The 12,093-nt window shown below is 32.7% G+C and overlaps 2 protein-coding genes across 10 annotated transcripts in view; one reads left to right on the top strand and one right to left on the bottom strand.

Moving 5' to 3' along the window:
* LOC108745477 overlaps nucleotides 1-3,689 on the top strand; it is a 4,424-nt gene extending 735 nt beyond the window's left edge. For 3 of the 5 annotated variants that reach the window (XM_018481649.1, XM_018481646.1, XM_018481650.1), the window contains exons 2-6: nucleotides 82-196; nucleotides 340-430; nucleotides 1,635-1,843; nucleotides 2,914-3,160; nucleotides 3,488-3,689. In XM_018481649.1, coding sequence (XP_018337151.1) covers nucleotides 146-196; nucleotides 340-430; nucleotides 1,635-1,843; nucleotides 2,914-3,160; nucleotides 3,488-3,606 — 717 coding nt within the window. In that variant the 5' untranslated portion in view covers nucleotides 82-145 and the 3' untranslated portion in view covers nucleotides 3,607-3,689. Of the gene's footprint in view, nucleotides 1-43; nucleotides 197-339; nucleotides 431-1,634; nucleotides 1,844-2,913; nucleotides 3,161-3,487 lie in introns of all 5 variants that reach the window. The other 2 variants (XM_018481648.1, XM_018481647.1) reach the window with 2 other exon arrangements.
* A 2,523-nt stretch (nucleotides 3,690-6,212) lies between these two features.
* Nucleotides 6,213-12,093, bottom strand: part of LOC108745604 (tyrosine-protein phosphatase 10D) — a 29,537-nt gene continuing 23,656 nt past the window's right edge. For 2 of the 5 annotated variants that reach the window (XM_018481862.1, XM_018481859.1), the window contains 7 exons: nucleotides 11,677-11,869; nucleotides 11,063-11,231; nucleotides 10,354-10,606; nucleotides 9,962-10,219; nucleotides 9,463-9,847; nucleotides 8,858-8,995; nucleotides 6,213-8,279 (listed from right to left, as the gene is read on the bottom strand). In XM_018481862.1, coding sequence (XP_018337364.1) covers nucleotides 8,886-8,995; nucleotides 9,463-9,847; nucleotides 9,962-10,219; nucleotides 10,354-10,606; nucleotides 11,063-11,231; nucleotides 11,677-11,869 — 1,368 coding nt within the window. In that variant the 3' untranslated portion in view covers nucleotides 6,213-8,279; nucleotides 8,858-8,885. The remainder of the gene's footprint in view (nucleotides 8,280-8,857; nucleotides 8,996-9,462; nucleotides 9,848-9,961; nucleotides 10,220-10,353; nucleotides 10,607-11,062; nucleotides 11,232-11,676; nucleotides 11,870-12,093) is intronic. The other 3 variants (XM_018481863.1, XM_018481860.1, XM_018481861.1) reach the window with 3 other exon arrangements.

A 12,093-nucleotide genomic window follows, 5' to 3' on the forward strand; every position in this document is an offset into this window, starting at 1 on the left:
ATTGCTTCTGACTTGCATATACAACAATATTGTTTAATATTAGATTGCATGCTGTACTGCCTATGCTTCATGTTCGCTTAGAAATTCATGTAAGAGAAGAGAATCGAGAATTACGTCCGCAATAAAAATTACTCTCGCATACGCAATGCCGGTGGACGAACCGGAAATTTTCGAAAGGGATCAATTACAGTATCAGGTTAGTTGTACCCTGCACGAATTTATTAGAACGTATCGTGCATTAAGTCGAATCGCTTTACTAAATCGTTTTAATGGTCGTATAAATACGAGTACATCAGAATAGAAGATGAAACGGAAATTGCATTGACATATCTATATTAGGTTGTTAATGGTGCATGTCACGAAGAAAATGACAGAATGTCAGCAAAGCAGGAAGTAATCAACGAAAACGACGAATCTTGGATATCTCCGAGTGAGTCAATCAATCAATTCCCATCTTGCATATTCGGCGCATTAAATTTTCTGATAATCGGGCACACACCGGTGTACTCGTTGTATGTTGTTAATTAATTAATAAATTTTAATTAATATCTCCGATTACAAGATAGGAAAAAACAGGTTAAATAATATTTATTTACTTTATTTATTTTTTTTTTCCTTTTCTACATAAATATATATATATATATATCAAATGAACATAATTATAGCTGACTACGAAGAATTTAAAAATACATGCATATCTTTTTCTCATGTAGCAATTTATCTTGATGTGTGTTTTCAATTTTATCTCATTTGAAATCCATCCAGAAAAGAAATTATCATTCAATTCGTTTGCATCTATCTAGTCATCTATTTACTTTAACGCTTTGACATTTCGTACTGATATGTTATCTATTTGCTTTAACTCTTTGACATTTCGTATTGATATGTCTGTAATCGTGGAAACAAAGATAACATTTAACATTATCATTAGTACGCAATAACATACGCGAAATTCATGTAGATAATTTTTTTTTGGTCTTGTAACTCTTTGCAATGATGAAAAACACATCATATGCGCACAGGATGAAGATATATTTGAGACGAGAGATATAAGATTGCAGAAAATGTAGACTTAAAAAACGACATTCCGTTTGATATTCCGTACTCGATATGAAACTTCGAAGGAGTTATTTCGTGATTTTCTTTGTCGTAACATCTGTGGGTCGACCTAAAAAAGGTGTTCGTCAAACTACATATAAGTGTAACTTCTCTGACTAACAGTTCATCGCGGTGTGATGAATGAGATTACTTTCGTTTGATATTTTCTCCCAAGAAATTGAATTGGTGTTACATATAAACTTGCGTTCACGAATCGCGTTTCAATCGCGAGAATCATTCGTATTTATTGCTGCCGTATTTATTGCCATGTGGTAGGCGGACGAGGTATCGATCGATTTGCCAATCACGATATACAGAAGTGGTTTATTTAGAAAGGTAAACCACGAAATACAAACGGTTGTGTATATCATTGCATTGATTTATATTATTTTTACTAAAAACACTAATAATATATAGTATATTATAAATATTAAAATGCAACGTGTTATCGATCTTTTATGAAATTCTTTTATGTATCAATATAACTAGATGCCATAATTAATTTAAAAGACATCTCATTTTGAAGTAAAATATAGTTTCAGAAACGATAACAGATACTGCTGGTACTCGTCGGATTAGCCCATCAAGAACAAAGGAATTACCGGAGTTATCTCGAACGATATCGAGGACGGAAGCTGTTAGGCAAGATGTCAGGAGATTGAAGAGCGCCACGTTGGACAGAATGGGGAAGATGTTTAAAGCGCGTACGCCTGCTGCGGGAAGATCTTTTTTAGGTTTGGATACTGTAAGTGATTTGGATCCTCAGAGCATCCATCATGATAATTTGATAAATTTGATAATTTAGTAAATTTGATGAGTATTTTATAAATAGAAGGTGCATCAGGGGACGATTATGTTTGAGCTTTAATAATGTCTCATGATATGTATGTATATATGAAGAAAGATTGAATCTTCAAAGTGTCAGGATAGTGAAAATAAATTGAAATACATGCTGACCGCATTCTGATCTTAAACATGTTTTAATATGTTTCGTGTGTCTATAATATGCGTTTTGTATCTGTAGCCGATTATTTTGCAAAATCTTTTCGTATCTTTTATTAACTTCTCGGAAATAAACTTGTGAAGAAATGAATTTGATTGAAAATATAATCACTTTTTTTCGAATAACTTTTACTAAACGATCTAACTTTTGAGAAATTTGATAGGTTCTGTGAATTATAATATTTAATATATTTATTATTATATTATATTATAATTAAAACGTATATATTTATACTAAAAAATGAAATAATTTTCTTAATAATCTGATTTATCTCTAAATTTGTCGGTAATCTCATTAGTACAACAAATGTGTAATTGATTGTTTAATTAGGACCAGTGAAATGCATGTCAATACATTAATCGCTGCAGATTGCGATCGCAAAATAGTATTAATTAATTGAGACTATATTTATATTAAAGATAATTGGATATATATTTATTGTAATATAATAAAACTAGATTTTAAAGTAACGTTATTCTTATTTGTAATTTGAATAACTTGACGTAAAAAACTTGACTTTTAACTAAAACTGTTATTTTTAACAACTTCGAAGATTTGAAAAAAGAATTTGAATCTTTAATTGCGAACTTTTGAAGTTAAAGGTGTCTTCGAAGCTGTGAAGTTTGATGTTAACTTTGAAACTTTGAAAAATATATTGGTGCGAAAAAATTATATATTCGAAAATTTTAATATCAAAACTTCGAATCTTCGAAGCTTCAAAGTTCAAATGTCAAATCTTTCGAAGCAAATAAGTATTCTTAGTTTTAACGACTTATATTTTTGATACCTTTGGCTATTCTTTACCTCTTTAGAATATGACAAGCGTAGATGACTATAACGAAAAATCATCGAGAAAAGAAAAAACAAACTCTTTGGGAAGGATGTTTAAGCTTGTCGACAAAGACGGTTCGCCCAAGAAACTTTTTGTTCATTCCCGAGCCGTATCGCTGAGTCGTATACTACGTAGGAATCCTCATAATGAGAACAATGGAATTATCGATAAACCTGCGGAAGACACCGGACGTGGAATTCTCTCCAGAATGTTCAACCAACTGAGAGGAAAGTAAAGATTTAAAGAAACTTGTCGAGCGAATTTTCATTAGTAGGCAGACGCGACTTGTTGTTGAAACCTCGTACTTTAATCAGTGATTCTTAGAGTTACAGTCTAAATACTTTCCTTTCAAATAAACCTTGTCCTACTTATTTTATTGAAAACATAGCTGCAACGTCTGTAATATTATTATCTTTTTTCGAAATTATAAAAAATAGATTTTACGTAAGTTGTCTATTAATAAAACATAACTCAACTTATATTTTAAATATATAATAATTATAATTCTATAAATGTTAAAATAAGAATTGAATAATATATTGTATTAATTGTAGGTCGTCCCGTGAGCGGAACTAAGCCTGATGAACACAAGCATACACACAACAAACTTAATTCTTCATTCGAATTGTCGTCAGAAATGCCATTAAATTCAAAGACTACTGATATAATGTAGGCATTATTAGTGTCTAGATATCGTTTCTTGGGAGACATTTGTATCAATCTTGATTTTATTGTAATAAAATTTATTTTTAATTATTTGATACATTGAATTTATGTATTAAATGAACGCAATCAACTATTTAAAATAAAAAGAAATATATAATTTAGTAGAAACATTTTTGTACATAATTTTCTTTTATCGTCTTATGAAGTATTATGTATTTGGTAAATGAGACAGGGAGGGATACAAAATAAAGCGAGAGAGAAAAAGATTACGGGAAGAGTCACGTTTATTATGCAGGCGTGTCCCTTTTTCATATGCTTGTATAATGTGATATTACGGGACAACCTGTGCCCCTTCGTGCTTCGCACATGTTGTACAAATTCTCAGATACATACTAATATGTATTACGATGTTACGTGACAGAAATAGCTGTATGAGTTTGCGAACCGTGTCGTTGCGAGGGATAGGTATGAGAATCTTTATTCGTGAAGCCGCCCTTGCACAACGAACTATCCTCGCAGCCGGTATAAAATGTATTTACAAAAGAGATTATAGACCTACGCGGAGTATGCGCTTGTGTAAACGTGTTGATTCCTCGTGAAAAATCACGGCGAAACTTCGGAAGCAGTGATTTTCTGTCATTTTTATTCGCTTCGAGCACTCTCTTCAGATTCGTCTTGCATTGAGTCGTCACGATGACACAACCACATGATTACGCTGTTAAATATCTCGGTCGAAAAGTATCTTGCAATCGATACGTTCGAAATAAATTCTCTTCGTACAGCATTGCCGTCGTTTTTCACAGAGAATCGCTTCTGAGGACGACAATTCGTAGACAAATTCGACGTAAAAAAACTCGATCTTAATATAAAATTATATACAATGTCGCGCCTTGCAGATGTACGCTTTAGTACACGGTGTATTAACATTTCGCCCCGCAAGTTTCGATGTTAATAATTGATTCAACAGGAATGATTGGCACGTACTAATATGGGCGATGAAAACGACTTCACTATTAATTTATTTGGGAAGACCGCATTTGCGCCTGACAGCTCTTTTGTTCTTTTTCCTTGATCAACGATCATGATTTATCACAGAATAAAATAATGCAAAACAGTTCAAGCGCTAAACTATTTGTAAATCTGGTGAATTAAAATTCAGTGTATGTTATTCCCATCCTCAACTTCTTTAAATTAAGATCTAATAAATCCTATGATACTTAACTATGAAAGAACAGTGATTGCACATAATTGCTGGATTCTTTGCAAATTATTCATGTGCAGATTTGTCTGCATCTCTAAATGTTATTTCTTATTTATAATTAACAATCTGTCGTTATTTAAAAAAAAAATACATAACTCCTTTCTTATATTATAGTATTACACAATTAATGTTTGAGTACATCATCATGAAAAATTTTAGAGTTAATAAAACGAAAGATAATTTTTGATATTTGTGACGTTATTGCAAATAATCGACTAGACTAATTATAATTTTGACGAAGAAATTTTCATTAATTATAGATAGATAATTATATAATTTCTAATTTAAAGTTATATTCTATTATAGTCTTTAAATTGTAGTCTATAATATAAAAGAGTATAATTGATAACGATAACAAAATAGAAAATATTTGAGCTCAGTTTAATACAAAAATCTAATTATAAATAATGATCTATTTAACTTAGAATTGCAAATACGCCATATCATAGCGTTGAAAAAATGTACAAGGTACAAAATTGTTCACAATACTTTACAAATTCAATAATGTCAACATTATGTTATGATTAGGTAAAATACAATCTTCTTCAAAGTAGATCAGATCTTAAAATAAATATATAAAAATGAGAAGCTGCAACATAGATATTGATATATAAATTTATATCCCGTGGAATAAAACGCCAGTAATATTCATATCGCACAAAAATATAATTAAAAAAAAATTGTCTTTCTGGTAAACTCTCGTCTGAGTATTAAGTAGAATCATTGACCGTCGAATTGTCTCAACAGTAGCATGATGTAAGGATACCAGATGTTCCGTTACGCATAATGGCAATAGCAATACTGGAAAGAACCAATCAAATTTTTGCCTAAATTGACTTTCCTGCGTATAATAGCTGGTATATTGGTGAATAGTCAATCAAATTTTTGCCTAGATTCACGCTGCTACTGCGCAACTACGGGAACGGAACACCTGATATTCTTATATCATAAACAGTAGTACTTCAATACGTGCACTCTCTCTCTCTCTCTCTCTCTCTCTCTCTCTCTCTCTCTCTCTTCAAATTTTTTAGATGTAAGCAATAGTATAAGCGACAAGGATTGAAGTTAGCGGAATTGCCAGAATTTAATATCGCTCTCTTCATGTCTTTCTCTAATATGTCTTCTGCATCTTTCGCGAATAAACTGACATCAATAGCGCTCAGTGATAGCATATCAACAGCACAATTATCAACCTGCATACGTACAGTTATATAAGATTATCATACAGATAATTTCGATGAATCAGACAGAATTTTTATTAATCCGCTGAATATTAAAAAAATTTTTAATTTTAAAATATTAAAAGTTACACTTTCGAAAAAAAATTTCATTTAAAATATATGTATGCTGTCTTAACATATATTACATTTCTTTTATTATTATATGCGCAAACTTCCATAAAAAAAGAAGAAGAAGTCTGTGGTTATGTGTCATTGACGCTCATAAGCGAGTAGCGGATTAATATAAACTCTAAGTAGTGCTTACTGTAAAATGTAATTTTTAACAGCCCTTGCAATCGTTTATAGATTTATGGTTCACAATGTGACCGGTGTAAAAATGCTTATCCAAAAATACAGCATCGATGAACACGAAATTTTTCCTCCTTTTTTTCAGTAAATTTCATCTTTTTGAAGAATCTGATAGAGAAAATTCAGCAACCCTGATTATTAAACTAATTGTAAGTTCACTTACATTGTGCAATCAATTACGTTTTACCACGCTTTTAACGAGAATACAAAATTAAGTACATATATTTGTATATCGCCGCAAAAGCGACATTGAATACTAAAAATGATCATTCGATTTTTGTATATATCCTGCAAACGGTTACCGTTGAGGATCAACTACGAATTGCAAAATTAAGGCCTATCTATTTGAAGCTAGCGGGAACTGGAGATTATCGCGATGTGACGGTTATTTATACATATTAGTGCATTTGTTTACGCAGTGGGTTAGCGCAGAGAGTGTCATTTAATTCTTGTTTAATACTCGGTGAACAACAAAGATGAAGTAATACTTCTGCTCTAATCGCTGCATAAATGAATGCACTCTACATATTTGTGAAGTTCTATTGCTTTTCAACTGCGATCACGATTCGCGATGATAAGAGCAGATAATACATAGCTTCAATTGATTATCGATTGATTACTTACATACACGCGCGCACCCATCTACACGCATACGCACATATACACACGTACTCTGACTCCTTCCAAAAATGATATGGCTTCTACGAAAATGCGAGTTTCTTGTTCCCACTGATATCGTTTCGCTCATCTCAAAAAGAAGGATCGATTAAAAGCTCCGCACATCCACACCCGCTTGTCCTTCCAATTCTTTTCCCTAGATAATTCATTTTAATACTAACATTATTATTTATCAAACCATCGTCTAGCACGCGTCTCTTACATGACTGTTGGACGGTTTCGAACGATAACTCAACCAGCTTGATTGTCGAGTGTTTTGCATCTCGCTTTTAAATTTTATCTAACCATACTACGTTAATTCTGCAAAAGATAATAAGACAATGTAGGATAATCTTTTATACGTCCGTTCGAATAGAACGCGAAATATGAACAAAGTATTATTGGTGGTAATCTCAGAAGAACATTTGCATCGGAATGAACCAAGATACCATTTCGCAATGTCTGCACGATCGAAAATACTGTTTTGCATATTGCGACTTAACAAAGACGTTCAATAGACTCATTGCGGATGCGATGTGGTTCGAGGCCTCATCGTGACACAACCAGTGGAATATGCATCTTTGCACTCGTTATAATATACGATCTACATCTATCAACATCGCGCGCCTTATCAGTTTCCTGCTACTTATATAAGATATGTGTACATGAGTTATATATTAATAAAGACATAATCTCTCCGACCGTAGCACAACGCGTATAAAACATCGCGCACGCATTTGATTCGTAATCCCACACTTGGCAGCATATTCAGTTTGACATCGTCTTTTTGTCTCCTCCTCTGATATTGTCCTTTACGGCACATTCTTTTTATATTTTTCTGATATAATTATCTTAGTCGTGAAATTATTCTACTCGTATCACGGATTGAACACGCTTAATTTCGATATGTAACTGATGCAGAAATAAAAACACCATTGTGCTCAGCCATTGCTTAATATAAAATTCTTTCTGGAGATTTTTTTTCACTGATTATCTCCTCGCACGCGACCTAACTAATTTCTAAATAATTATTCTTGCACTTGTTTGCTTCCGCCTTCCTTCGATTTAGACTGTCATTTCTTTGTTTTTATGGTTTTCTTTTCCATGGAAACTTGAAAAATTCTGGGGTTTCAAGTACCTTGGGAAAACGAGATTCGTTTTTATTGCTATTGATCGTTGCTCCTAACCAACAATCGAGCAATCACATCCCTGATTCAGCTATTCCTTCGTCATCTGCAAAAGAGATTAAATCAGGAGAAATTCGAATTATATATAATTGCTGCTTGTCATATACATTATCATCATGCTCGATGCAAGCTACATTAATATTTTTGTGAATGCAAATAAATTTATATTATTTTATAAAATTATTGATTAAACTTAAAGATACTTTTGATATAAATTTCAAAAAAAAACATTCAAACATTCTTACTGATTAGAAATGTTGTAACAAATTACGAGTAATAAATTCAACGTATGTGTGTTGAGCAAGATAAAATATTAGTATCGAATGTATTCATAAGGCAAAATTAAGTCAAATCTGTTATAAATCAAACTATTTATAATTTATCGATCATTTTAGTAATTGCAATTATTTCATTAAAATTTGTAAGAAAAATTGTAGTAATTAAGTGATATAAATATAGATATTCTCATCGCTAACAAAATATTATCAGTGTTTAGTGAAACATATTGTTATTTTGTTCTCACATGCAACGTACACAATTAGTATACAAATTTGGCATTTGTATAATAGTATCTGCGTAGTATAGATTCATGCAGGGAAGAAGAAAAGCAACGATCGAAATTACCCTCAATGCAGGAATCGCTGTTCGAAGGTCACCTCTCCTTCTCATCCTCGGCAGGACTCTTAGTGCTTTCGACCGAACTTCGATTCTTGCCTGAATACAAAGGTCGCAAAAGATTGCAGAAAGGGAGGGTGTGAGTAACTAGGCGGAGGAAGTGATAACGTTTTACAAAAAGGATTTTACACCATTGTTTACAATCACAGGGTAAAATAACATGTGCTTATAGCCATCACCACTGCCTACACCATAAATAACCAATTAATTTTCTTTTAATATTATATTTCTTCTCACTTTGTAAAATATTCTGTTATTTTCATTAATATCTTTTTATTAATAATAATATTCACGGTATAATGTTTAACCTATTTTCGTGCAAAGGAAGACTTTGTATGAGAAACTAAGTGACAAGAGAAAACAAATTACAAATATTCCATTTAGAACCCCTTCCAATACATGCACTACTGATCGAATCTCTTCAATTTTTTACCAATTGATTATGTTTTGATTACCCATCGTGATGCATTCTCTAAGTTGTACTTCGTCATTGATTACCCTTGTCCCGCAATTGCCCAATTAATCTCTGAAAATAATAGAATTTCAGAACATACCTTCGAATCCTTGATTGTCATGAATCTCTCGTGGTGGTCCAGTAGTGTCTTGTCCTTCCAGAACGGCCAAAAGACATTGATGGATACAGATATATTGCTGCTCCGTCTGTACCATCCAGACCCGCTCTTTTCTCATTACCCAAACGATCCCGAAGATATCGACGTACTTCGATACGAGAATTTGTTGCAGTATTCTGTCTAAAGTGATGAAAGTACCACTACGACCTACGCCAGCGCTGCAATGAACAACTATGGGCCTCTGATCGGGCCTGACTCGTTCCCTAAACGCTCGCACGAACCTCGCTAAAGTTTGCGGTGGACTGGGAACGCCGAAATCCGGCCAAGTAGTAAAATGGAAATGTTGTATCACTCTCTTCACATCACCCTACGACATATTATTTGTCATCTCAATCAGGAGAATTTGGAAAACTCAACCACCAAGAGATGCTCTGACAAATTACATACGCTTGAAACAGTTATTAGAAAAACAATCACTCACTCTACACAACATAAATTCTGTGATACTCCAATCCGGATAATGTGTCTCGTTGAGTATCGTGACGCAGATGTCTCCGTAATAAACCGGCAAAGTATCCATCGGCCAGTAATGATCGCATTTTTCTCTGCCCTTCTCGATACATCTCGTTAACATGACGATCGCCCTACTGTTACTTTCCCAAACCATTCGCCAGAAGTCATCGCGAGTCGAATGCAACGGTCCTTGAGTCACGATAAACTCTCGTGGCGAATTATGACCCTATTGCACCAAAAAAAGTATCATAGAAACTGTTTTTATTATCAAAATTAATTATTAATTATTAATTATTATTAAATTGTTTCAATTGTTTAAATAATTTTAAATGAGATAATTTTAAACAAGTTTTTACGTACCGGAACATAATTGGCGTTAATGTAATCGGAGCCCTCCTCATCATCGACAGGTTGAAGTTTAAATCTACTATGATCGTATGGAAGAATATTTGTGAAGCGATTCTTCGGTCTATTACAGGGCAAATCCGCCGCAGTGCATGGTTGATCTCTTCCGACGTGCTTCAATTCTTCAAACTCTTCCGAAAACCGGAAATCAGAATCCGCTGACATAGTGCGATAATGCTCGGCAAAATCTTCGACTTTGATGGGCCTGCTAAATGTAATATTGAATATTATGTTGTCTTATTGTAAATATTACAAATTTTGATTTTTAAATATTTTAAATGTAAAAAAAATTATACAATACAAATTATTTTTATAATTAGAAAAGATTTCTTCAGAATTAACATATATACAATATATATATATTTTTTTCAGATTAAACAAATTTTTAGTGTTCAGTTTATCTTAACAAATTAATTTAATGATCAGCTTTGATCAGCTTTGATCAGCATAATATTTAAAATTAAAAATGAAGAAAGCACAAAAGAAATCGTATATAAATTTTTTAATCGACTTTAAGTTAATCGATAATTGAAACTTATTAATAGTAAGTATTAATACTCTCTCTTATTTTAGGCAAAAAATATATATTATAACCATAATGCAAATTTATTGTTATGATCTTAATTTGATATAATTGAGGTAAAGCATTGTAATTTCTTGGCACCTAGTCTCAATGACGCTGTCTGGCAATGATAAATTATCGGTTGCCCTGGTTTCTGTTGTCTTGCGACCCTGACTTCTCCTCCTTCGCATAAACAGTCCGATGCCCAATAGAAATAGCAGCAATGCTATGGCGACGGTGACACCGACTATGATGGCCGTGTTGTCCTTATCTGTACGACACGCACAATGAATTTTGAGTGTTTCAATGAGTGAAACAATCGCCAAGAATAATCACGTTAAATACATTCGTTCGATAAAAAGATATCACATTTATCACGCGGCGTGCTGAAAGCTTTGAACTTTGAACTTTCATTCCGAAATCTTACCTGCCAGCAGCAATCCTTGGGCAGACATGTACACGAAATAACGAGGCATGAATTTAGCGAGGCTTTCACTACATGCGCAGTGTGCCTCTATTTTACAAACCAATTATCGCATCGAATGCATCGTTATAACATATATTATCATTATTATTTCTATAAACTTACGTATATTTAATTTTTCTTACGCCATGAAAGAGAAAGACAAAGAAAGTGAGAATGAAAGAAACATCAGATGCGATAATGGCACGCGGTTTTTCTCACGTCTTAAGACTTTTCACGCGATCGCTCTCACCTGTTTGAATGGGGAAGCTGTAGCTGGTATCCGTAAATTTGTCTGGTGCTGTAAACGCACGTACTTTCACTCGATAAGTAGATCCTGATTTCAATGGTCCGTTACAATATCCAATTTTGTTGTCGCAGTTCTCGGAGCCGATCGTAAAGTCTTCCACAGATCCATTTTTGAAAGGATAATATGGCTCCATTACCTAGAAAGATTTTATTACAAGATATATAATATAATAGATAAGAAGATATATATATATAATATTTCATTCTAAATTAATTTACATTGATTTTTTATAATCATGTTGAAATAAAACGTAATATAATAATTAATTCATATAATTCTCTTTGAGTTCTAATTAGATCAATTGTTATTCTAATTGATTTACCGTGAATTTTATTTTTATATGTCCAAATATTTTACGAT

The sequence above is a fragment of the Trachymyrmex septentrionalis genome, unplaced genomic scaffold (genome assembly GCF_001594115.1).
Source record: "Trachymyrmex septentrionalis isolate Tsep2-gDNA-1 unplaced genomic scaffold, Tsep1.0 scaffold14, whole genome shotgun sequence".
Taxonomy (NCBI): domain Eukaryota; kingdom Metazoa; phylum Arthropoda; class Insecta; order Hymenoptera; family Formicidae; genus Trachymyrmex; species Trachymyrmex septentrionalis.